This window comes from Panthera leo, chromosome A1 (genome assembly GCF_018350215.1).
Source record: "Panthera leo isolate Ple1 chromosome A1, P.leo_Ple1_pat1.1, whole genome shotgun sequence".
Taxonomy (NCBI): domain Eukaryota; kingdom Metazoa; phylum Chordata; class Mammalia; order Carnivora; family Felidae; genus Panthera; species Panthera leo.
Window position 1 is genome coordinate 81,125,567 of NC_056679.1, and position 26,865 is coordinate 81,152,431.

At 46.7% G+C, this 26,865-nt stretch overlaps 1 protein-coding gene across 8 annotated transcripts in view; it reads right to left on the reverse strand.

Annotated features, from left to right (window-relative positions):
* TUBGCP3 (tubulin gamma complex associated protein 3) overlaps positions 1-26,865 on the reverse strand; it is an 85,326-nt gene that overhangs the window by 22,019 nt on the left and 36,442 nt on the right. For all 8 annotated transcript variants that reach the window (XR_006200318.1, XM_042930390.1, XM_042930419.1 and 5 more), the window contains 8 exons: positions 20,170-20,280; positions 19,549-19,657; positions 17,605-17,794; positions 15,113-15,248; positions 13,719-13,787; positions 9,927-10,062; positions 2,875-2,963; positions 2,622-2,753 (listed from right to left, as the gene is read on the reverse strand). Coding sequence is in view for 7 of the 8 variants with exons in the window: in XM_042930390.1 (XP_042786324.1) it covers positions 2,622-2,753; positions 2,875-2,963; positions 9,927-10,062; positions 13,719-13,787; positions 15,113-15,248; positions 17,605-17,794; positions 19,549-19,657; positions 20,170-20,280 (972 nt within the window). In the remaining variant the exon portion in view is untranslated. The remainder of the gene's footprint in view (positions 1-2,621; positions 2,754-2,874; positions 2,964-9,926; positions 10,063-13,718; positions 13,788-15,112; positions 15,249-17,604; positions 17,795-19,548; positions 19,658-20,169; positions 20,281-26,865) is intronic.

The window sequence follows — 26,865 nt, forward strand, 5'->3', positions numbered from 1 at the left end:
CACACGTAGTAAAGGCCTACAAGAGATGTGCAGAATGTTATGGGACAAGATGGTGTGACTTTACGGAGAAGCAGAGGAGAAGCCCAGAAAGCAGAGGGGCTCCAAGCTCACGGGCGGGCGGAAGCAGTGAGGCTGATAGGCCCAGCCTACCGCTGCTGGAGAAGGAGCTCGGGTTGGTGAGGACATGTGTGAGGCTACCGTCCCGGCGCTGTCCACGGGACTCACTGCACCCACTCAGACATGCCCCGCACGGGGCCACTAACTGCTGGGCACGAACCTCACTACCTTGTAGCTGCCCCCAGGGTGAGGACGCCAGGACCCGCAGCAGACACCAGGCTTACCATAAGGCTGCTTGTTCTCTTGCTTAATAACAAGAAAGCAAAACAAAAGATGGACGTGGGCTAATTCTTTTGTTTTTAAGAAAGATGTATTCGCTACTTAGGAGTGGTTAACTACTGTACGAGGTGACGGAATGCTCTTTCTTCACTCAGGGTGCGAGGAGGACTCTGTCAGCAGTATGCCCGCACGGCACGGCCGCGACCGTGTGTTCTGGGCCACCATCAGTCGGCAGCAGAGTCAGGTGGGGTTCAGGACCTTCCTTGGCAATGCAGAGGCGAGGATCATGTGTGTGCACACCCGCAGGATGATGCAGTATCAGAAAGCCTTACTTCTGACTAAGAGAGACACCAAAAATACACTGAATTTTCGTAACAGATTGCTTGAATCTATTCTAGATTGGGTTCCTTAAAAAACAAGACCTCTAGTGATTATTTTAAATCATTAAATTCAAAGTAAAACTAGGAGTGCTAAGTGGCTCAGTCAGTTAAGCGTCCCACTCTGGCTCAGGTCATGATCTCACGGTTCATGGGTTCAAGCCCCGCATCGGGCTCCATGCTGACAGTTCAGAGCCTGGAGCCTGCTTCTGATTCTGTGTCTCCCTCTCTCTCTGCCCCTCCCCTGCTCGTGCTCTGTCTCTCTCTCTCTCAAAAATAAATTTAAAAAGAAAAAAATTAAAAACAACATTTTAAAGTAAAACCATCAGCAAAGGGGCCATTTCAAAAATGGACATTAAGTCTTTAGCGTACTGACTTCTTCACTGAAGGAGACATAGGACCAACTCACATGTGAACTTTCCACGACCACGAGAAAGTATGTTACAGGTAAAACATTTTCTGCTTGGATTCTGCTCACGTCAGTGGGAATCTTCTGGAGGCAAGAGGTGTGACTGTTGCGTACGCGACTGTCCTGTGTGGCTGAAACCACACGCGGTCGGCCGCTGACTGCTCCTCACTCCCCACGTAGACTGAGGTCAGCGTGGGTGTAACCCTCAGGAGCTCACGCATTACACCTGCCCGAGCTCGATCTCTGTAACACACACAGAATGGCTCTGAACCATTCTGGACCTGACTTACACACAGGTCACTATCCGTCGCGCATCAGGCACCAATGCGATGGATGGTTTCCATCAATTATACCATTTACCCCCCACAGACCTATGTGAGAGAGACGAGCGTCACGCCCGCTTGACACGACAGCGCTGTGCCCACACAGCACACACGGATGCACATCCACAGACAGGTAGCACGCGTGCCGCCAAGCAGACAAGATGACTCCACGAGTGTCCGGGAGCTCAGCCGATAAAGACGAGGCTCACTAACAGTAACCAAGGCCAAAAGGCTCCAGGCACACAGTTCTTACGTCACTCATCACACCCAAAGTGCTTTCAGTTACTTCTGTGCCATCGTTTCAACCCGCTTACCCAAGCACGTGGGTAATCGACTCCCACCCAGGAGCACGTGAGCACTGTGGTACGCAGACGAGGGCGGTGTTCACCACAGTGTGGCACATTAACACCTGCTTTCGCAGCCATGCCCGGGAACACAGCTGCGCCCAGCGCGAGCCCCCAGAAGCACCGTGCTCCCCTCGGGGAGCTGCCGGCTTAGCCAGTCGTGGCCCTCCACGAGCCCAAAGTCACACATTTAGTGTCAAAAACGCGCCTGACATTTTGACTCTTACATCAGAATAGATTTCCCCAGATGTCCGAATAAAATCACGACTCCAGAAGGTTCGGCCACGTGAACAGCCACTTTTGGAACAGGGGCCCACAGGGAAGCGATGCTAACAACCAAGCCAGGGCCGCGGAACACAAGCAACACTTAGAGTTCATCTAGACAAATACTGTTTTCCGACCTGTACAGCCAGAGGCTCGCTCCGTGAGCGCACACAGGAAACACCACCGTTCCTAGAGAGCACGTGAAGGCACAGCCCCGTGCTCCGTGCATCCTCACACCCTCTCCTGAATGTGGGCAGTTCCTACTGCTCGTGGTTCACTTGTGTCTTCCAAGCCCAAGAGCCCACGGGTGGGTGAGAGGACATGGGTGGGTAAGAGCCCACGGGTGGGTGAGAGCCCACGGGTGGGTGTGAACACACACTTTACCAGTTTCACACACATTTCAGAGCGTGTTCTTATTGTAACTCTGCCCAGAAACGGTCAACCTTGAACTCCAAGTGATTAGTTACCCCAATGTGGGCATCAGGCGATCTCTAAGATCTCCCTGGGACAGGAGCCCAACACGCAGGCCACACTACTGGTCTCCATGTAAAGAGCATGTCCATCTTACTCTGGAGTCGGCGTCCAGCAGACAGCGGGAGATGATGGTGTCCAGGAACACCTCGTGTGCGGCGATGATGTGGTCCAGGTCCTGGGCCTGCTGCACCTTGTTCCAAAGCTCATCCCAAGAACACTCAAGCACCTAGGAAACAACAACGTGAGACTCAGGACGGAGGTCGTGTCTTCCTGGTGTAGGGTCTTTGACGAAACTCACCACATAAGACATCATGACTTATTTAAACCAAAGGGTGCTCAGGAAGTACCTCGAATGTGATGTAATACTGCATCTGGTGGATGAAATGGACCATCTCGGACGCCAGGATGTGGCAGTGGTGCAGCACCCCGGAGAACTCTGCAAGAGAGCCGCAGAGCTGGTGTCACACACACAACACACTCAAACAGCACACTTGCTCCCACCCGTTCATCTGCAATCACTTTCAAAAACAAACAATCGCTGGCTTTAACTCTTAGCCCCTTAAAACAGGGAGCAGTCTTTCCATGGTCAACCTCCGTGCCACTCAAGCTACACAAGGGTTTAGCTACCTAATCAACAGCATCACGTTACTTTACGTGACGTAAGGACCCGATAAGGAACAGCATGAAACAAAATAATTGCATCTGAAAATTCAGTAGACAAACTGCTTCACAAGTATGAATTCACGCTCAATGCCATGGCTTCTTTACAACACGTGTGCTGCTGTTGCGTGAGACCTCGGGACTCCCAGTAATCTGGAGACAAAAGTGACATTTCCTGAAGGGCCCAAATAGGACCTCATCACCTGAGAGACAGGTGAACTGGGAGGAGATGGGCCTGAGCCCAGACTCTGCTTCTGTCCTTTGCAAGATTATAAAGCCATCAAAAGGCTTTTAGGTCACCACAGAACAGCCGTTCTCTGCTCACACTTCCAATTTTTCATTCAAAGACTCCACCAGAGTACCAGAGCCACCACAATAGAGGGTTCAGTCGGAAATGAGACCATCAAAGGAATGGTTTAAGCACATTTATTTTTGTTTCCACCCCAAATGTCTTTAATTGCGTGGTTAAATAATCATCGCTGCACACAGTTATTCGAGAAACCATTCTTGTCCCTTTGTAAGACGGTAACGAGGAAGCGAAATAGGGACATGTGGAGAAACAGTGGTGATGCATACTTTAGAAAACAATCCTTTCTCCAGGTTAAGGGGTATGGGACACGTGGGGACTGTGCTGGCTGGCGGAGACAGCAGGCCCCCTCAGAAGACGAGCCTGAGCGACAAGCCCCCTGATGTCTTCCCTGCCGTCGGGAGCCTGCTGTCCGTGGCTGTGGTCAACAGTGTCGTAAAGAACAGGTAACGTGAGCCCCGAATAAAGAATGTACTTCTCCTAATAAAACTCTCAGAGAGGGTTAAGATGTCCCAGCTCCCACTCCCAGCCCATTTACCTAAATTACTTTCAGTGTAAAAGAGTGTAATAAAAGGCTGTTGTAAGTACGACTCACCCGTGTCACGGGGGAAGCAAGCTTCTATTACAACTCCATCCTGGGCTTTGCCCCAGGGCTATAAGGACAGGGATGGTGCTCCCTCCCCCACAAGGCCAGGCAGTCTCCCCTGGACAGATGTGTACTCAGAACACCCGCAGCATGCAGATGCTCCTTTACACAGCATACGTGACAGCAAACAGGTCTCACTGTGACACCCAAACCTCCGGGTCTTCCCTCCAGCACACCTGCGCTAGGTCCAAACACGCCACTTTGCACGGAGCCAAGTGAAAGCCGTCTGCTTGTCTTTCAGCCTCGTGAGAAGGCATCTCTGTGTCCTGACATTCCTTCCACAGAGAGTTTAACATCACTCATGGACTGCAGATTCCGTGCCTGTCCTGACAGACGTGCATGAAGACGGTAAGCAGGCCCCAGATGTGCTACAGGAGTACAGAAATCCGTGTGGCCCGTCTCATCACCTGCCCAAGTCAGTGTGCTACACGCAACGGGAAAATCTCAACTCAACAAACACGCGGGTGTCACTGCTCTCGTCTCTAGGTCTTGGGGCCCCCTAGGGTGCACTGGGGTCCCATCCATCAATCCAGCAGTCCTTGGATAATGTGTTGGCTTTTGTGTGCGCCTTAGATGACTTTGCTAACGCCTTCTACATGTTACATGTGAGTGCATAAACGAGGAACTCGGTCAGGTCTCACAGAGCTGACAACATGGTGCCCTGCCCACCATTGCTGACTCCACTTCATGACACGGAGTGACCTGGTGCACAATTTCTCCACCACCAATTAAACTACAAAAACCTCTCGTGTCTCGAGTCACGCTGGCGCCAACTTCAAATTCCCGGCTGTGGGCCTTGGCTGCTACCTGGAAATCCCGGGATCTCCGTGCCTTCCTGCCTTCCTCTGACACAGCGGCTTCCCGCCTGACACCTCTGCCCTGGAGCCCTCCCCCAGGAAGTTCCCTGCCACGGCACCCAGGGTCGCCCCCACTCACACTGTCTACACCCTCATTTCTAGTTCAGATCTGTCTCAGGTTGCAAATCAATTCAAACCAGATGTATCACGTAGATTCTTATAAGCACCTCACATTAATATGCCTAAAACTGAAGCATTACCCCCAAAGGTGCCCCCCAGCTCCAAACAGGGCCCAGTCACCCAGCCCTGCGCCCCAGAGCTCCGTCAAGTTCACACACGTCCCCCTGACCCCAGCTGCTGTGTCCACCAGGCATCCAGCACAGCCACCCTCCTCACAGCACCATCACCAACCTCCAACGTCGCCTCTGATGCTCATTTTCATCATTGACAACATAGTGGCTTTCAGAACCAAACAAGTCCGAGCACGTCCCACACCCGTGAAAAGACATTTAAAGCATACTTAAGGGGTGCCTGGGTGGCTCAGTTGGTTAAGCGTCCGACTTTGGCTCAAGTCATGATCTCAAGGTTCATGAGTTCAAGACCCACGTTGCGCTCTGTGGTAACAGCTCAGAGCCTGGAGCCTGCCTCGGATTCTGTGTCTTCCTCTCTTCTCTCCCCTCCCCCACCTGTGCACGCATGTGCGTGTGTGTGCTCTCTCTCTCCTAACATAAAAATAAGTAAATTAAAAAAAATAAATAAAACATAATTAAAATATAAATACTTGTGTTTTTATGATTGACCTACAAATAATCGCAAAAGCAAAGCAACATTTGCACCGAGGTCCAAAAAATACATAAACACAAGCATCTCCCAGTGAATGCATTTAAAAAAAAGCAGGCAGTTTCCTGCACAAAATCTGGAATGAGGTGTCTCTCCTGTGGCTGATCACCCCTAACTCCTTGCTGCCCTCTACAGGTGCCTGAGGAACACAGAGTCTCATGAAACACCCTGCCCCAGGCTCCAGAAGGACTGGACGGCGTGCTGTGGGGGCATCTTCAGCGGGAGGCACCTTCGACAGCATGCAGGGTCGTTAAAAATTACACCAAGTTTGTTTTTTTAAAAAGTACCCTAAAACAGTTTCTTCACAATTGCAAACCACCTCCTTCAACCTGCATTGATAACTGACACTACTATACTTAAAAGTGACTATCAAATTACCCATCTGATTAATTTCTCAAGGCTAAGGCTTCAAAGAACGTTGGGGAGAATCAGGATTTCTCCTGCCTCCTGTGTTCGGAATCTCTACTCACCACAAAGGGCCTCCTGCAAACGCCATCTACTATCACCACGTCACCAGGCAAGTGGCAGTGACACCTGAACAGGTATCCACCCCCACAGGGGGCAGCACTGGTAAGTGCATTACACAGACCTGGAAGTAAGCACCTGTCGACATCCCTCCCCCCATGAGGAAACTGAGGCAGGAGATAAGGAAGTCAGCTGTGGCCACAGCCTGGTGCTGAGGGACTGCGCACAAACCCGGGCAATGCTGCCCAGCAAATTTCCGGCATTGAGAGCTGTTAATAAATGTGTAATTATTGAGGAGTACCTACTCATCTGCGTATACAAAAATGATACACACAAAGAGAACCTCTAAGGAGAAAAATGCCTACTCGTTTTTTAAGTTATCATTTCTGCAGGTCTGGAACACTGTCGATCATCAGATGAACCATTACTGTATTAATCACCAAGAAAGAGAAACTACTGCCAATTAAATTGGCAGAATGCCACAGCAGTCCTGTGGTGACAGGTCTCCCCCAAGGACCCCACCCCCTCTCCCACCTCCACCACCTTCAATTTCATTTCTTACAAGGACCAAGAAGGAGATCATTTTAATACCACCCTCTGGGGAGGGAGGGACCTCCATTCACTCTCTTCCCTCAACACACAAAGGTTGAGAAGCATACAAGCTCATTTGGGCACCTGGGTGGCTCAGCCGGTTAAGCATCCAACTTCAGCTCAGGTCATGATCTCATGGTTCATGGGTTCAAGCCCTGCATCAGGCTCTGTGCTGACAACTCAGAGCCTGGAGCCTGCTTCAGATTCTGTGTCTCCCTCTCTCTCTGCCCCTCCCCTGTTCACACTCTCTCTCTCTCTCTCTCTCTCTCTCTCTCTCTTTTGCAAAAATAAACATTAAAATTTTTTTTTAATTACAAGCTCATTTGACTGTATTTATCTATTTCATTTTGTTAGATATTACTTGAAACACAAATGGAGTTGCCATTAATTGTGATACTTTTTACATTAATTGAATCCAACAACAAAAAATCTCCATACCACTAGAACCAAATCTTTAAATGATTTTGGGATCAACAATTGCCTTCTGTCCAGCTGAATGACAGATATATAAAAACAGGCATAAACATCTTGGTAGACACTATCAAGAACTCCTGTACTAAGCAAATCATTTTCTTTTTGTGTGGTTGGTTTTTTAAGTTTGGTGTTTTTTTTTTTTTTTTTTTTTAAGTAATCTTTACACCCAACACGGATGGGGCTTGAACCCACAACCCCGAGATCAAGAGTCACATGCTCCACTGCGCCAGCCAGGTGCCCCCTAAGCAAATCATTTTCAAGTGTAACTATTTACTCTAAAAAACTTACTTTAATAAATATTATTAAAGTATCTGGGATAACAATCAGTGATACTGTTCGCATGGACCAAGACAGCTCCACACACCACACATATATGCAAATCTCCAAAGGTGCTCCCAGAAGCACTTTCTGTAATCTTCTATAGTTCTGCCTCAGATTTATGACCGGCAAGATGTTTCTAGATTTGTTGTGTTAACAAGACTAACTAGCTGGGTGATTTCTGCTCGTTAAGTTGACTGGACAGCAACAACTTTAAAATACTCCTTATAAATAAAAGTAAGAACATTACACCCCAACAGAGACATGAGCAAAAAACCAGTTTCCTAAAAGAAACACAATGACCAAGAAAGAAAGTGTTTAGTCATCAATAATTTAAAAAGCATTAAATTAATTAAAACAAACTTCCATCTTCCCCTCTCGAATTGACGATTTGTTTGAACACAACACCCAACAGCAGCCAGCTAACAGGAACGCACACAGCCGCCAGAGGACTGTGCCCCTCGAGATGCACCTCAACCTGGTGCCTGGCTCCTCAAGTCATGTGACCATACGCGCCCACAGCTGAACTATCAGGACCGCTATTCATGAATGTGAAGTAAACTAAAATCCATCCCTGCTAACCCAGCTGTTCCTTCCCTCAGTTACCTAAAGAAATAGCCAGAGGCATATAATACAAGCAAATGGCGTTGTTTACGTTAGTGGGAAAAAGTACAACTAAAGGGAAGAAAGATCGAATGGTATATTCACACGAAGCAAATGTTGCTATTAAAAAGATTGTAGGAGAAGCTTCAGTGACAAGGAAAGGGTCAGTGAAGTAAGCTAACGCTAAGCTCTCCGAGATAGCACCGGTTATGTTAAAGTTATTGATTTTATAAAAGAGAAGGTCTATTTTTTCCCACACTACCTTCAAGTAGAAAACAAAGCTCGCTGATTATTCAATACAAGAGAACAGCAAATTCATACAGACACTGGTGAGGTGATATTCAAACCACGAGCTAATACTTAGAACTGTCACAGAGCTCAGACTTCCCAGGGCTAAAAATAACAGACGCTTATTCTGAAACAGGGTGACAAGAACAAAGCGTCTGCCCTGCCTGGAGAGGACCTGAGTCGGGCACAGAGAGGTGACACCTGGGCACACACACGCGGCAGTGCCAGGCAGCCCCAGAGAAGGCACGCGGCCGGCAAAAGGGTCAACCCACCAGGGCGCACCCAACAGACTGTGTGAGTCACCCCGAGACACAGCACGAGGTCGTGACACCAGGGACGAGAGACAGGTGCAGAGCCAGGACACAGGCAGGCCCTCTGAGTGACTGACGCCTCCTTCTGCCTCCTTCACGAAGAGCCAGCCGGCGAGGCAGCGCACAGGTACTAGAAATAGCTGAAGGCAATAACTCCCGTCCACAACCATTATGGTATTGACAAGAAAACGTTCCCTCTCACGTCCTTCTCGGCTACATCAGAGGGTCCTTATTATCAACCTTCTATGAAGTGAGTCCGGAGGAAGCCAGGCCAGGAGCATAATCAGAACGTCCTGATGCCCCTGGAAAAGGCCTGCTGTGTATACAGAAAGCAGGGACGCCCAGTAAAAACTGGCCACTCTGTCCACACAGTCGGGTACCCTCCAGGCCCCCGGCTTCCGGGGTGTCATTATCCTGGGACTTTGGGAGCTGCTCAAGGATCAGCCTTGATCTAGCAATCACGCAAAGGTTACACCTTTCCTCAGGCAACAGCTCCTTCTTCAATAATCACTTTCACCAAAGGGTTAAGAATCGCTCAGTGCTGTTTTTCCTTGGAGACACATTGTTGAAATACTTTCTCAAAGGTTTTGACCAAATGAATTTCAATACGAAAATTTCAAAATTATTGGTAACTACAGTTATTCAGTATTGGTAACATTAAAATAAACCCATCTAAATTTTACCACAGCTTTTAATTGTAAAATAATATAAAAAATTTTCATGTCACGGTTTATGAACCAGAATAAACATTAAAGTGATTCCCAAACAGACTTTAATCAAAACAATAAGTGAATTTTAAATGAGACAGTGGTTTGTTAAATAGCTTTCCTTCCTGTAAAATAAACAAATGAACATAGCTTTCCTTCCTTAAAAATTAAAAAAAAAAAAGTCCAGACATGAACAGCAGAGTGAGAACAAACGTAATTCTGAAAGAAATCTCGTGGTCTGAAAAAATCTAACTGGATTCAATTTTCTTTCTGATTTGCACCAAGTCAGGATGAGCAGTATCACAGATGAGCCTCCCACAGAAGCCCGCTCCAGAAGCACGGGGACGCGGGGCTGGCAGGGGAGCGGCCCCAACCTCCCCGGGCGGGTTTACCTGGCATGTTCCTCAGGAGCTTGGCATTGCACATGTGTCCCTTGCGGATGTCCGTGAGGATGTACTCCATCCGCTTTGCCCTCCAGAGGAAGTTAAACACCCTGAGGTAGTGGCTCATGCACTCTCGTGTGAACACCTGCGAAAAAAGGCACAGGACAGGCTGACAGCACTCTGACCTACGGTGACCTAGGGACCCTCCTGTGACAACACAGCCTTTCTGACGCATCTTTTTTTTTTAAGGCAAAAGAAGCCAGAGAACACACAATCAACTCTAATAAATCCAAGCATTACATAGGCAACTAATATAACACGTTTTAGGAAAGTATCATCAAATACAACCACGGTGACGACCTGTGCGCTAAGTAGTACGTGGGGCAAACTCACAAGGATAGAAGCAGATATTTTGGTACCAATTTTACAAACTGAAAGACAGAGGCCTAAGGTCACAGAGCTAGTAAACAGTTTCTCGGGACTTTTAAATGCTGCCTAAACCCAGTCAAAATGTGGGCTCTTAACCCCAACGTCAACCGTGTAGCAGTGTCCTCCGCCCCAACCACCCGGACGGACACATGAGGCTGCTACATCTCAAGCCAGGTGGGCCTACGAGAGTCTCCTGTCTGTCAAGAGGCCTCCGGGTTATCTTAACACAGGTATTTACTGCCTGTGGAGCCACTTCACTGCAAACAGACGGACGGCGGTCTCATACCCTGGGAGGATGGACCTATGGGCAGGGGCTGCGCGAGCTTCCCTCCCACGGGGGCCACACTTAGCAAATAAGAACACAAGACACCTGGTTAAGAACGAATGTCAGATGAACCACAAAACATCGTCTAGGAAGTCTGTCCCGTGTGTACAGTAACAGGGTTTTCTGCAGACAGCGGCCAAACACATCTCGCACACCAACGTGTGCACAACAGACGTGGGTACGTTTACTTTTCCCAGTCCCTCGAGAAAGGATGCATTTCCCTGAGTCTGCGGCCCTCTCCCTGCAGTACAGAGAACTGGAAACACCCCTCCCTGGGGCCTCGGCTCCCAGCAGCTCTGCGCTGTGCATCCAGGAGCCAGGCTGGGCCCTGCATCACTGGTTTCTCACCCTGGAGCCCAGCCTCATTCACGCCCCGGGGCCATTCCTCATATCACTCCCAGACTGCTCCACACTCTCCTCTGGCCCAGACCCCACCTGGTCCTCAAGGACAAAGGCCACACACCCTTCCCTGGCCTCACCAATGTCCCTCTTCTCCAGACAGGACATTTATCACTGGACCCCTACAATCTGAGCATTTAGCTGTAGACTGCTCTACCTTTGTCTTCTTATTTTTGTGTATTCTTGGCTCATGTGTTATAAGGACTATCTGTTTATTCTTCTGTATGCCTTTTGTGCCAGTATTCAGCAGTGCTCAGTACTGACTGATGACTGTATGTGTCTATACTGGACTGACTAGGAACTGCTCTGAATGGACTCTGAGACCAGTTAGGACTGTTTTGGGGATTAAGTACTTTGCTGTGCTGACCACACTATAGTTGTGTCTGCAACTATAGAAATAAGGGGTGACTGGATTAAATAATTTTACAAATCAACCACAGAAACCCTTGCTATACAAACGCTGCCTTGTAGAGATCCTTTCAGTGCTGGCCTCCCAGAGCGCATTTCACGTGACCCAATTTACAAACATAGTTTAATCAGGATTTGTTAGGAACAGGCACTGTTTCAGAGAGACACTCCTATATCCCACGGCGTTTACATGGGGAGATAACCCACGTTTAGTTTTGCCGTGTGCATCGTCTTTTGGTTCACTGTCTGTGTACCAGGAAGTTTAGCAGAATACAAAATAAGCTTCTGATACGATATAAGCATACGTAATAAATACAAAATAAGCATCTCACCTAACACCCTGGAGACCAAGTCAATGGATTTTATCCTGCCCAAGATCCCAGTGAGAAGATCACAGATAACCTCTCCACATCCTCCTTCACAGAATTTACAAGAAGCTAAAATTATACTATATTATATAAAATGAAATTATGTGACTAATATATGTACTCATTATAATTAAATTATACACAAAACTGGCAATCTCAATTAACGAGAATAGAAAGGGAATGGAGATAATACTGTAAATTTAATAGGGAAGAAGCAGAAAATCCATTTTCTTCCAAAATTCGACTCTGGAAGTGTATTTTTAAATAAAAGATTCCATTTAGCTAAAAATATAACAACCTGGGACATCAGCAAACCCCAGAACTGGAATAGCAAAACCAGACGTGCAAGACCCCATCCCCCACATCCTGCGGCAGTCACAGGGCCCTGCGCCCACCCAGTGCGGCCTCCCAGGCACACCCTCCACCTGCTGGAATTGGCAGGTAAGTTAACACTTGTTAGCCATAGACAGAGATCCACCCCAAAGTTGTTTTTTAAATAAATCTAGGATATAAATGTCTCTTGACCCTCTCGATTAGAGCTTACAAAAAGCTAAAATTTAAAAAATATACTGCATACCCAATTGTTTATATACAAGGTGTGCAATGTTTAACTTTGTATGCTTCGTGAGTCTACACTATTGTGAAATAATTAACTGCATGTATGAGTACGTTCAATTTGTCTAACATTCGAGGCACTCACGTTCTAGGAAATAACAAACACAAGGGCCTCTACTCTGGCATCTGTGGCAAAATGATATGAACGTAGTCAGTATTAACAAAGCAGACAATACAAAAGTTTCTGATTTAAATAATAATGTACACGACAGGATATTTTAACAAGTAAATACTGGAAACTAGGATATAAGTCAAAGAAGAAAAAACTAATTTGAATATGACAAAAAATCAAATTTAAGAGCAGTTATGCATTTAAAATACAGTAGCTCTGATCTGGTACAGCTTAAACACTAGGAATATGTGTGAAACACGCGCACCAGGAGCTTCCGGCTCACAGCAGACACAAGAGCCACATGTCCCAGGTACGGCTGCTGCCCCAAAGTGCGAGGCAGCCGCGCTGGTGCACCCTGGCAGGGCTGTGACTTACACCTGGAGATGTGGGAACGGCCATGGAGTCACACTCTGCAAGGACCGTCAAGGAGGATTTTCACAGCCAAACTACATTACTTCTTAACAAAATATTTTTCCCAATAACTAAAAGAAACGCATGTTCTCCTTCAGTATTTCAGATATCAAACGACTGACATCACTCCAAAGAATCGTCCTGGTCAAGGAGAACTGACTCCAAGCTGAAGAGAAAGTGGGCACTTAAGGCAGGGCATTTGGGCCGCAGACAGCACGCAGAGGAGCCAGCCTCTCAGTCTGGGAACTCCGGGAGGAACCGGTACTTTGCTCCAAGCAGCACCAGCACCATGGACAGCAGCACCAGCACCAAGGACAGCAGCAGCATGGGCTGCTCCTTGGGTCCCAGGGAACACTGAAGGTCAGACTTCATCTAAGTAGCGTAAGTGTGACCTCTACAATGCACGTCCTAGTCTCTCTCCGTCTGTTCTGAATTCGCTACTGTGGTCTAAGGATTATGGGGTCCAACGAGCACTCCATTTACTACATGACTGCTGAACCCTATCACGGAGCAAAGGGTATTTGTAGGAATTCATAAAATACTAGAGCATTTCAGCACTTGTTAATGATTATCTAAGCCACACAGAATTGTGGCTTAGGTATTCCTTCAGTGGGTCTGACCAGAGGTCAAGTGATGGCCTTCAGTAGAAGCTCTGAAAGAGAGCTCATTCTGAAACAACAAAACAGCAAGCTGAAGGGCTGCAGCAACCATAAAAAAGCCCAGCATGGCCTTACCGTGGCAATTGGCCCATCGACATGGTAGTCCAGGCTGAAAACGTCCCACCCGGTGTCACCTGGAGAGACCTGGGGACAGAAACAAACACTGCAGGCCTTCCCACCAGTGCTGCACTTAGTGCCAAAGAATCTCTCATCAAAGAAAAGGCAGTAAAATAAAGCCCAATTTTTGAAAAGCATTCAATACTTGTGAGCGTTAGCTATAGGACAGCAGAGATCTGTTTGTCAACCCCTGTACCCTCGGCATTTAAACCATGGGCACAGAGGAGATGCTCTAAGGATACTGTGAAATGAATGGTGTGTTGTGGGGTTTTATTCAATGTTTATTTATTTTATTTTTATTTCTTTAAAGATTTTTTTTTAAATGTTTATTTTTGACAGAGAGACAAAGCATGAGTGGGGAAGGGGCAGACAGACAGAGAGGGAGACACAGAATCCGAAGCAGGCCCCAGGCTCTGAGCTGTCAGCACAGAGCCTGATGCAGGGCTCAAACCCACAAACTGTGAGATCGTGACATGAGCTGAGATTAAGAGTTGGTCGCTTAACAGACTGAGCCACCCAGGTGCTCTTATAATGTATTTTGAATAAATACCATAAAATCAGTCTAAAATTCGTCACCAGTTTATGACAAGAACTCACTGCCTCAGATGTCCTGAATCCCTTATAAGTCAACATTTAGGGGTGCCTAGGTGGCTCAGTTGGTTAAGCATCTGACTTTGGCTCAGGTCATGATCTCACGGTTCGTGGGTTCGAGCCCCTCGTCGGGCTCTGTGCTGACAGCTCGGAGCCTGGAGTCTGTTCAGATTCTGTGTCTCCCTCTCTCTCTGCCCCTCCCTCACTCGTGCTCTGATTCTCTCTCTGAAAAATGAATAAACATTAAAAAAAAAACAACAAGAGTCAACATTTTAAAAAAGCCAACAAGCCCTACTAATGGTCCTTCATCATAGCTAAGCAAACAGTGTGTGATGTTTCTGACACTCATTCCCCTAAGAAAACTCACCGTCTATCAAACTGAAACTAAATACATCTATTTTTGATGAATATTACTGTTACGTGCCATCCCTGTGCCTCCTGCAACATTACCATTAACAGGAGACAAGATTCACTCCACAACGTGCTACCGAGCGCCGGGCTGAGCGCTGCGTGTTCTCCGTCTGCGGCCCTGTGGGGACTTTGCACAGGGAGCAGACGGAGAAGCCCAGTGCAATTTAGAGATGTAGCCCTTGTTGAAGACCAACGAGCAGCACAGTGCAGGCTCAGGCCAGCCAGCCTTCCGGCAACGACTCCCACCCGGCAGGCTAGACAAGATGCACACCACACACCACACACCAGAACGCTGGCGAGAGTGCTGGCCCGGGGAGCTCACGGCCTGAGCAGAACCAGGGCCACAGTACCTCCAGCAGCCTCACATCCAGTCTCTTGAGGATCTCAGGGCTGTCAAACTGGGCGTTGGTGGCTCTGACGGCAGTTTCAAGAATTCCAGTCAAGTTGTGTTGATACAAAGTCGTAGCTGGACGGACAAGTTCTGGTCTTAACAGATTTTGTAAAAATAAAAGATGTTACTTGAATTCTTAAAGAGCTTTGCAAAAACTTAAAATTGTAGAAAGAGTTGAAATTATAAAAACTAAAAAGACAAACCACTACAACATAGAAACAAAAGTTTCACAAAACTAACTGTAAACAGGATTTCACCAAGTCTTTTGGGGAATAAAACATTTCTTTAAATCTCAAAAAAATTAATTTTGATTCTGCTTAAATTGAAAATACTTAACATATGCCATACACATTAACAAATCAAGTTTTCAACTTAAGTCTGGCCTACAGAAACGGGAACTACTGGAATTTTCTGCACAGACCCAATGGGTAGAGAGGTCTTTGTTAAATCAAAACAACTAGATACACAGACGTCATGATTCTAGAAGCTAAAAATTGCCGCGTTATCAGCAAACACTTCTCTGGGGTTACTCATGTCCAGGTTGCTAAACAGAAAGCTAACGTTACCGGGCAAGAACCGGCCAGGTTACCAACACAGCCTGACGGCGAGGGGAAGTGCAGGAAAGGGGCCACCCAGTGCAAACAAGCCGCTGTGTGTGAGCACTAGGTTGGAGTGCACCACCTGAGGGCCACAGCCAACACCCCGTGTGACACACAGGACCAGTCGGTACAAGAGCAAATCCTAGGAGTTCCCATCAAAAGGAGAAAAGGGGTTTCTTTCCTTTTTTTCTTTTCTTTGTGTCTATGTGAGAAAATGGATGCTAGCTGAACCTGCTGTGGTCACCATTTCACAACACATGGAACCAAGCCATCGTGCTGTACACCTTACACTCACACAGTGATCTAGGTCAACTATTGCTCAATACACTGGGGGAAAAGCCTGCCCATCACCCCCAGGCGTGCACATAAGCTGTGCGGCTCCAGGTCTTCGTGGCAGCAAAACGTGGGGCAGAGACCGATGAAGAGGGACCATGACATCATCACTCAGAGAAGTCTGAGGCTAGCTGGAGACCAGGGACATCCCCCACTTTAAAGCCACAAACTTCAAACATGTCTTCAAGAAACAAATCTTCTGATTACGAGATGCTCTGAATATCAAAACCGCGCATAAGGCAAACACGTTAAATCAGCCACACGACCTGGTCCGTAGCATGACAGGCACCCCTGCGTTTGGCCTCACCTGTAAACCGCGAGAGCTGCCTTGCCCACCTTGACCTGCACAGCTGCACCCTGGGCCAGCTCCCCCCACATGCTCACGGGAACCCCCATTTAGGCCAATGGCATCTCCCCTCCAAACACTCCTGCCCGCCCATGCTTCCGGCAGGCGCTAGGCTGGAGACCAGGACTGAGCTCACCAGAGGCCCCTTCCCTGCTCAGGGTCCAGACGGGACACTTCCACAAGTACGTGTGCTCAGTTCACAATTCACCAACCCCTTCTCAAGCTGACGACACAGTCACCCACCCAGCACAAGCACGTAGAAGGTCACTGACAGCTATGTGTGCCCTTTCATGCGGAAGATGGGCTCTGGGGCAGAGGAGGGACCGCAGGGGCCTGTGTCTGGACCAGGGGCCTCATTAGAAACGCACGTTCCTGGCCCCACCCCCGAGGGACCAAGCCCCTCTGTGGGCAGGCCCAGGGTTCACCTCAGCCAGCTCCCTCGGCAACTCCGAGGCACAGTGACATCTCAGGACCAGGCCACCAAAACCACCCCTTGATCACACAGGTAAGACTGGAAGGCCACACACTCTTTCAAGTGTTCCAAAGGGAACATCAAAAAGTGCCAATCTCCATTTCTCAGTGCCTGAGTGGACATCACCCGCGCTCTGGCTAGGAGCCTGGCTGCACCCGAGGTCGGTGTGTCTAGAGCCCGGACAGACACCCTGCTGAGGGGCTGGAAGAGTCTCCACAGAGGCCAGGGAGGGACCCACATCTAATTCTGGGACAAAAGGTGCCATGAAAAATGTCACAGAACAAAATGAAAAGAGTAGTAATTTTGTTTTATAGGTTTTTTTCCCCCAAGGAACAATTTAAAATTCATAATATGGAAAAAGTTGTTTGAAATACACAATTTTTGAACTTGTTTGAAACTGGCACTAAGTGTGATCACACTGCACACACCTCGGACATGGGACTGTCAGTGCCAGGGTGTCCACAAGGCCCACAGGCTTGTGAGAAAGGTACAGAATATGAGAAAACAAACAGACTTCAATGTGACAATCTTGGTTTCATCAAAAAATTTTCCAAAAAAATTTCAGATTTCATCTTACCGATATGTTCTCTAAGAACTCAGCCAATTTCCCCTAATGGCATTTATTCTTTAAAACAAGAACTGTTAAGACTCCTCATGTTGCAATCTACTGTGTATTTAAAAGATCCAAAGAGTGTTCTTACTTGAGCAAGTCCATTAAGTGCCTGATGAAGTCCCCTTGGCCAAGGAGCAGGTAGCGCCTCACAGCCTGCATGTGGTCCAGCAAGCTGTACTTTTTGTTAAGAACGTCCAACAGGTACTTGCTGGTCTCAAAGTAAGCAGCATCAATTTTCCCCCGAAACGCATTCTCCAAATCTGTGAACAAATCTGCAGCTGTAGGGAACAAAACGAGAGCATATACGTACATAACTTGTATTTCAATAAAGATAAAACTACCAGCTCCACGCACAAATGTCACCGCCTACACCCACAAACGGCCCTGGCAACAGACCCAATGGGCTGGGTGCGCAGGAAGGCGAATGAGCCCGAGCCCAAGAAACCCAAGAAACCCAAGAAACCAAAAAGGCCGCCATCTGCTGGACGCACAGTGGACGCCCGAGCTCTGACCTATGAGAGGCCCCAACAACAGTCCGTCCTGTCCTAGACCTGAAGGTCAAGTCACTTTCAACAACACAACTAACTCAACACCTCACGGAGACACTGAGGTGAAGAAGGCAGCACAGGGAGGGTCAGTGTTGAACTGCCCGCACGGTCTCAAGAATGAACAAGAAGGTGCCCACAGTGAGCAAGCTCTGGGAACTGCTGGCCTCAGGGTGAAACACAAGAAATGACACACGTTGGCGAGGATGCGAAGAAAAGGGACCCTCGTGCACTGCTGGTGGGAATGCAAACTGGTGCAGCCAACTGTGGAAATCAGTGTGGAGGCTCCTCAAAAAGTTAGAAGCAGAACCACCATATGATCAAGCAACTGTACTTGGTATTTCCGCAAAGAAAATGCAAACACTAATTCAAAAAGATACCCGCACCCCCACGCTCACCGCACGTTATTTATGATACACAAGATACGGGAGCAGCCCGAGTGTCCGTCGACGACTGAACGGTCGAGAGGTGGTGTGCACACACAGTGGGCTATCATTTACCTGGAGAAAGGTTATTCTGCTATTGTGGCAACATGGGCGGACCTGGGAGGGTTACGCTAAGTGAAAGAAGGCAGACACAGATACCGTACGGTATCACTTATGTGTGGACTCTAAAGTAGTCAAAGTCAGAGAAGCAGGGAGTAGACTGGTGGTTGCAGGGCCGGAGGGGAGGAGAAAGCAATGAAAGGGTACAAAGTCTGGGTTCTGCAAGCTAGAGTTGCCGGGACGACCATGGAGCGCAGTGCCTGTGGCTAACTCCACGGTATCACATATTTACAGCATGTTATCTATACTCGTTTACCACTCTCTATGTTTGATTATTTAGTATTTCATTTCCTTGTACATTTTCACCTTCATACCTAGAGTTTAAGTTCACGAAAGGCACAGTCATTCTCATGAAGAGTAAGTCATGTCATGTCGCCTGTAGCTGACACCGCGAACGGAGTCAGAACGACAACATGAACAGCAAACAGCCAGGAGGGAAAGCTGCACACATCAAGTCGGCCGCACACAAAACACTGTGGAATTACTTCGGTGGGGTGGGCAGCAGATGGGAAAAATGGAAGCGAGGGCAGCAGCGAACAAGGGGACCATAGGACATCTCACACAGGCAGTCATTTCACCCAGCACTTCCCCTGCTAACTTCTGAATAAGCCTCTTTGTGTTACATGTGGCCACCAGTAGAAACATTTTTCCTTTATTTTCTGATTTTGGCATAACTGTCGCTAGATCGTTTTCTTTTTAAAGTAATACAAATTCTAAGAGAGTAAAACAGCTCCACCTAATCCAGTACTTACTGGTGAACTCCACGTAAAAAGAGAAATTCAAACTTTACATAGTAATGTTTTACACACATCACACTAAGTGTGAAGGTATTTCAGATGACAATTCAGAAACTGTCAGTCCTACCGGACGGAAAACACTTCAAGCGACAGCTCTATCGCACCCCCACCACCACCACCACCACCGCCACCACCGCCACCGTACCATCCTGGGGGGAGTCGGCAGACTTGGTCACAGCTATCATCTTTGTAGTGGGTGTCTGGTCATGACAAACCTGGTGCAGGAAATTTATTGATTTTCCGATCAAAAGGACCTAAAAAGGAAAAATATCCTCCAGTTACCATGATGTAAAAATGATTAATCATTCAACTACTATAAATATTCATAAGCAACAAATCTACTATTAATTAAAAATTAAGTAATGGAGGGGCACCTGGGTGGCTCAGCTGGTTAAGCTTTTGGCCCAGGTCACGACCTCATGGTTTCATGAGTTCGAACCCCATGTCGGGCTCTGCGCTGATTAGGACTCTCTTTCTCTCTCTCTCTCTCTCTCTCCCCACCTCCCCCGCTCATGCTGTGTCTGTCGTTTCAAAACAAATAAACTTAAAAAAAATTTTTTTAATTGTTTTTTAATTAAGTAGCAAGGACATCTGGGATAGCATCAAGGGAACTGTAGGAACTGAGAAGACTTATTAACAAACACACATTAATCAGTGTATTCAATCAATACATACTTCTGATCCTAAGATGCGATAGAAGAGTTTTGTCACCTGCTGCCCACATGCAGAATTATGACAGCAGAGCCCCAGTACCCCCCGGCCTCACCTTCCTGGACTGGTCCATCGTAATAAAGGAGGGGATCATCGATCTCCGTAGAGTGTACTTGTCCTGCCACAGCCGGTCCGTCTTGACGGCTGGATCCGAGGCTACGAAAAACTGAAAGCAGAGGCACGGCCAGGTCAGAAGATGACGCTTACAGCAAACCGCTCGCTGACAGCCACACCGAGGAAGTCACCCTGAAGGAAAGCTCTCCAGAGACGGGAGACTTACCTTCAGAGTAAAACCGTCTTCAAAAGCATTTTGAGCACTGGGTGTTGTATGGAAACCAATTTGACAATAAATTCCATATTAAAAAAAAAAAAAAAAGCATTTTGGATACATCCCTCTGTAAATGGAATCACAGACGTCCCAGACTTTTTAAACCGAGTCTAACAACGCAGGCCTTTTCTCGAGGATTCATGATCTTCACTCTGATCACAATCATCACCTCTGCTGTAGCCTCTGCTGTGCTCTGGCTGGGAGGGCTGCCTCATCTACCATAGTGAAAACCTGCGGGTGTCCAGAGGTGTGGTGCGGCGGTCCCTGTGCTCAGCTGTCCCCTCCTGCCCACGTGCAGCCCTCTGCAGGTTCTCCCCTGCGGAGCCCCCGGTCTAGAACACAGAGGTGCCAGAGCTAATGGACCCTGCTCACGGACTGCTGGCTGCAGGCTGACCTGGGCGTGTGGGTGGCCAGCACCTGCCTGCCTGGCAGCACTGCAGGAAGTGCCTTCCCAAGAACCACCCTGCACAGAAGCTTCTCCCCTGTCCACTGTGCTCCTCACTTTTGCTGATCCCACTGCCCAACCTGACCCTGATGTGAGAAAGGGCACGAGGCCACTCTCATGTTTCAGTCCCATGTCCTTTAAGGTTTTTTTTTTAATTTTTTTAAGTTTATTTATTTTTGAGAAAGAGACAGAGCATGGGATGGGGGAGGGGCAGAGAGAGAAGGGGAGACAAAGAATCCCAAGCAGGCTCTGTACTGACAGGATAGAGCCCAACGCAGGGCTTGAACCCACACACTGCAAGATCATGACCTGAGCTGAAGCTGGATGCTTAACTGACCAAGTCCCCAGGTGCCCCTCAGCTCTATGTCCTAAATACGTTTGGGCTTTTATCTCTATAAACTCAATTTCTAGTAGAACTGCCAAGTCAAAGCAATTTTTAATTTTTAGAGACATGTCAGACTCCCCTTCCCAACCAAACAGGCACATCCACGGACACTCCCACAAGGAGGATGGCCCCTGTTCTGCATCCTCACTTGTGTTAGACTGTGCTAGTCAGCTGGTGAAGCTGTGGCCACCTGTACTGTTACCATCCTGACACAGGAAGTGGGGCCTGTTTCCGCGATGCTGATGGCCGTTTGCTTTTATTCTCCCGTAAACTGTCTTTTCATCTCCTCAACTGTCTACTGACGCTGTCCTTTTCTCATCAACATATGAAAATTCTGTTATATTAGGGAAAATGACCATCTGTGGATGAAGTATTACTAATTTACTTTCTCCAAGTTAACCATTTGGCACCGTTTACAGTATGTTCCATGTTTTCGCTTTGTTCCACTTCTGTTGTGTAGGTGGATGTCTTCCTTTATGGAAGAAGACTTTCTTGTCTTCCTACGATCTTCCCGCTCCTAGATTACGGACAATTTTCTCTTACTATTCCTGACATGTTACTTTTATTACTTACATTTTTTCATCCGTCTAGAATTTACCTTGGATATGATGTCGGGGCTAGTGTTTCCTTCTGGAGCATCCTCCCTCTACTGGCTGAGCTAGCACCTTTTATTTAATATGCTATCCTTTTCTCTGAGCTAAAATGCCTCATCAGAAGCTGTCATGATAATTGTATCGATACATCAGAAAAGGGGAAAGGCGACTAGGTCAAGAGATGGACGAGGTATGTGGTAACATCTTTACTTCCCAACCTCCAACGGTGACCAGTGGCTTTGTGTTTTATCATCATGAACATGGACTTAAGTGCATCTATGTTTCAGTCCATTAGAGTTACTACCCTCACCGGCACTCCACCACGTTTTCCATTCTGGGATGATGGGAGCCCCTTCAAGCTGGCTGCTGAGTCCTGTAGACTCAACCTGAGGTGTCTTCCTTGCTTCTGGTGTGGAAGATGTGCCAGGCTCATCTTACTCCTTTCTCCTCTAGACCTAGAATCAGCCACTCCTCCAGGGAGGAGAGAAATGGCCCTCAGTACTTAGTAGTATCTTAACACGGAAGCCGGACGGTTTGAGACGCAGCACTGGCCACGTTAAACGTGACAACCTGGCTCCCCCGTGGAACCGTAAGATCCACTTAAGTCGTAACACACTTCTCTAGTGATTCTTACACAAGTTCTAAATCACCAACAGGTGAACAATGCACAACCCAGACTAAGGAAAGTGTGTCCACAGAAACAAAATAGATTTAAAGAATTTTAAAAATATTTTCCGTAATTATATGCCAATGCAAAGTTGATGGTTTCCAGGCAAAACATAAAAAACAAAGAGAGAAAGAGAAAACTTGAAATGAGAAATGTAAAATGCTATCGCTATGGCACAGAACCTACTCAACTTTAAAATAAGATATCATTCTTGGGGTGCCTGGATGGCTCAGTTGGTTCAGCGTCTGACTCTCAATTGAAATCGAGTCAGTTAGTGAGTTCGAGCCCCACTGAGAACATGGAGCCTGCTTGGGATTCTCTCTCTCTCTCTTCCTCTCTCTCTCTGCACCTTCTCCACTCACACACGCGTGTGCTCTCTCTCGCTCTCTCTCTCAAAATAAAAACTTAAAAAAAAAAGGTATCATTCTACGTTATTCTAGACCACAGAAAAATATACAGAACATTTATTTTATGGATCTAGTATAACACTAGCAAAACCTGACAAAAATAATACCAAAATTAGAAACTATAGGCTAATTCCATTTGTAAACATAGATGAAAAAATACAAATAAAATACCATCGTTGCATTACTGGAATAAGGTACTTTTGGTCAGGGCACACCATACTCCCAATACACTTCAAAAAAAATTTTTTTTAAGTTTATTTTTGAGAGAGAGAGACAGCGAGAGCAATCGAGCACATGCACGAGAATGGGGATGAACAGAGACAGAGGGAGACAGAATCCGAAGCAGGCTCCAGGCGCCAAGCTGTCGGCACAAGCCCGACGCGGGGCTCAAACTCACGGACCGCGAGATCATGACCTGAGCCGAAGTCGGATGCTTAACCAACTGAGCCACAGGCGCCCCTGAATACACTCCCAAAGATAAGAGAATGTATAACAAAGTATAAAATAGTATCAGGTAGTCATTAAAAATAAAGTTCATTCTTAACTATTACAAACTCTTCTGGGAATTTGATGAAAAGTACAGATCTTCTTTCCACAAAATAACACTATTATGTGCTATTCAGGAGTTTCAGAGATCATGCTTTATGAAGCCCTGGGTAGAGAAGAATAAAATTTAACAGCACAAAATTTTCATTACTAAATAACCCCCACTGTATTGGTGAAGCAGGAATGCAAAGTAGTGTGTTTTAGAAATACAGTGAATGAAGGCTGAAATTTAATTATTTCAAATTAAAACAAAAGTAAAAGTTTACAAAATACTACGCATGTACCATATCTGATAGACACATTGAAAAATACACAAGAATATACTATAAAAAATATACACAAAAATATTGGCAGGTTATCTGTTCATGACAGGATTACTAATAAATTTTCTCCTCTGTTTATATGCTCAAAATTTTTTAATTATTCAAACATTTTTAAATCAGAAAAAATATCATTCAAAAGAATTGAGTAATTAAGACCAATGAGAGAACATATGATACCAGCAAAGAAAACTGTGCAGTAACATCACCTTCTCATAGCAACCAACAAAAAAAGATTTGTTTTCTGTTCACAGAAATCTACTCCTGAGGGTAAATATTTAAGAGAACAAAATTCTTAATGATGCTAAGGCCTTATTCCATCCCTCTTAAGTCAGGGCTAGATGACAGCCATATATAAGGAGGGACCTGAATAAATGCCAACATGTTTATAACCATGTGGATGAGACCAAGTTTCTTATCTTTACGTACAAACTAGTATTTACTGATCTTTGTATTTTTAGATTTGATTTCTATCACCCAATTTTAAACACATAACTAATGACTGCTTTGAGGGATAACAGGTCCCACAATCCTGAAGCGATTATCACGTTGAGATACTTAAATCACCCAACAGAAACTTGAAAACTGTCACGAGCCCACCAGGAGTCATGCAAAAGGTCGCCCAATCACCGCGCTAGGACCGCCCCATAGCCCCCCACTCAGCAGAGAGGGGCTGGTGTAAATTCTGCTGTTACCAGTTATTCACTTAAACGGAAGAGCTAGTCCCACAAACTAGTCCCACTAATTCGTCCTGACAGATGGAGTGCAGCCGGCTTTGTATCAGTATGTAAGACGATTTAATTTAAAAGATAAAAAGCTCGGACAATTCAGTCATCTTTAGAAATTAGGAAAGCATCACTTCATCTGAGGGCAGAGTAGGGTGCAATCACTCTCCCGGCAAACACTGAGAGGAGTAGGTCCATCCTGGGATTTAATTAAGCCTCTGAAAAACATATAGTTACAGAGGAAAAAAACCAAGGTCAGAACATAATTGCTTGTATTTCACTGATGCATTTTCCACTCAAGGTTCTTTACTTTTCACCATGTGTCAAACACAGAAAGAACGGAGAAAAAAATATAACATAATTGTACCATGATTTCTCATTAACTGTTGGACAAATGCCAAGGCCTCCCTACTAAAAACAGAAATGAAGAGGGTAATTTTCTTAGCAAGCAACGTAGCTTCTAAGAAACAGCCATTATTATACAAAGACCCCAACCCCAAGTGGCAATAGGCAGGCAGCCCTCCAGAGCCCCTGCGCACCCCCCCCCGAGCCCCTGTGCCCCCCCAGAACCTCTGTGCCCCCCAGAGCCCCTGTGGCCCCCCCAGAACCTCTGCGCCCCCCCCAAAGCCCCTGTGGTCCCCTCCACCCCCCGCCCCTGCGGCCCACCACACCCAGGAAGCCATACGGGCTCCGCACAGGGAACCAGAAAGGTCTCGCACACGGTAGGCAGGAAAATCCCAGCACGTCAGGGGTGAGGCTGGAAGTGACAAAATGCTAACATGATCTTACATGGTACACTTTTAAATTCAGTAATTCTTAGCAAAAATATACAAGAAACAGAACAAGAGAGCTGAAGGCACCCACAGATATTCCCAACAGCAGTCACCACATTATCTCCAGTTCCACCGACCTTCCAGTTCAAGGACATAGATTTTTAGAGCATTTTTAGAGCATTTAAAAAAATTTTTTTTTCAAATTTACTCATTTTTTTGAGACACAGAACAGAGTGTGAGCAGGGGAGGGGCAGAGAGAGAAGGAGACAGAATCCAAAGCAGTCTCCAGGCTCTGGGCTGTCAGCATAGAGCCTGATGTGGAGCTCGAACTCACTGACCGCAAGATCATGACCTGAGCCAAAGTCGGGCACTCAACCGACCGAGCCACCCAGGAGCCCTGAGTGTTTTTATAGCATTTAAGTAAACATGTGAAGTCTGGAAATTTTCGGATTCTGAAAGCAAGAAAGCTTACATTTACCTTTTCCTTCCGTGTTTGCTCCCAGATGAAGTCCCTCACCCTTTGAAAAGAATTTTCCAAAAGGCAAAAAATAAAAACAAAGTAGATTAACGTTGAACTACTGGAATAATTTGTTCACCTCAATCACTCAGGGCAGAAAACCCATGGGAACTACTGAAACATGAAAACCCCATGTTTTCATTTGTACTAATTTGTAACCAAATAAAACTACAAACTTCCCCCAAGTGTTGAAAGTACTTAATCACTTACAAAATCTGTAAATTTTTCAAGTGCTCCAACATTTGTCTACCTTTCCATTTCATAACAGAACACAAAACACAAAACACAGTTCCTGCTGGTTGGGCCAAAGGGTCCTATCTTTTTAGAACAATTCACAATAAAATCCCAACTGGTAGGCCCAGAGGCAGTCTTGAATGATTCCATACCAGAGACAGCAAAGCTCAGAGGCTACCTGGGCCTCTAACTCATTCTTGGGTTGCAAATCAGCCAAGCCCAGAGGTAGCTAAGGCAGGACACTGACCACTGCCCAGCAGCAGGAGAGACAGACAAGCCTTTCCAGGGAAAACCTCAGAAAACGTGGAAGGAGCTTCCGGGAAGGACAAACTCGAGCTCTGAATAGCCATCAACAGACAGTAGGACCCCCTGCAATCAGTCAGAGCCTAATGCAGGACAGTCACTGAGCAGTGGACAGCTGGGTCAGAGAGAGAAGGGCCAAGAGCAGGGAAGGTTCTGATCCCACCCCTGACTGGCATCCCCACCCGTCCCGAGGCAGGAGAACTGGAGCTTCAAGTACAAGCTCACACCTACGTTGACTCTACAGAAAACTAGCTCCTGTCCACATTCTTGGGGCCAGGTCACGACTTTTCTTGTAGGTTTTGTTCTAACTGGAGGTTTCCTGACCTGGGGTCCACGGGCCCAGAAGGCAGAAGGGTCTGTAAACGTGGAAGGGAAGGGAATTACACTTTATTGGCACTAACTTCTATCTGAAATTTAACTCTTCCTTCCATCACAAATGCAAACAACAAGCCACAGTACCTGTGACTTTGTCACCAAAAGAAATCACATATTCTCACATGACCTGTTC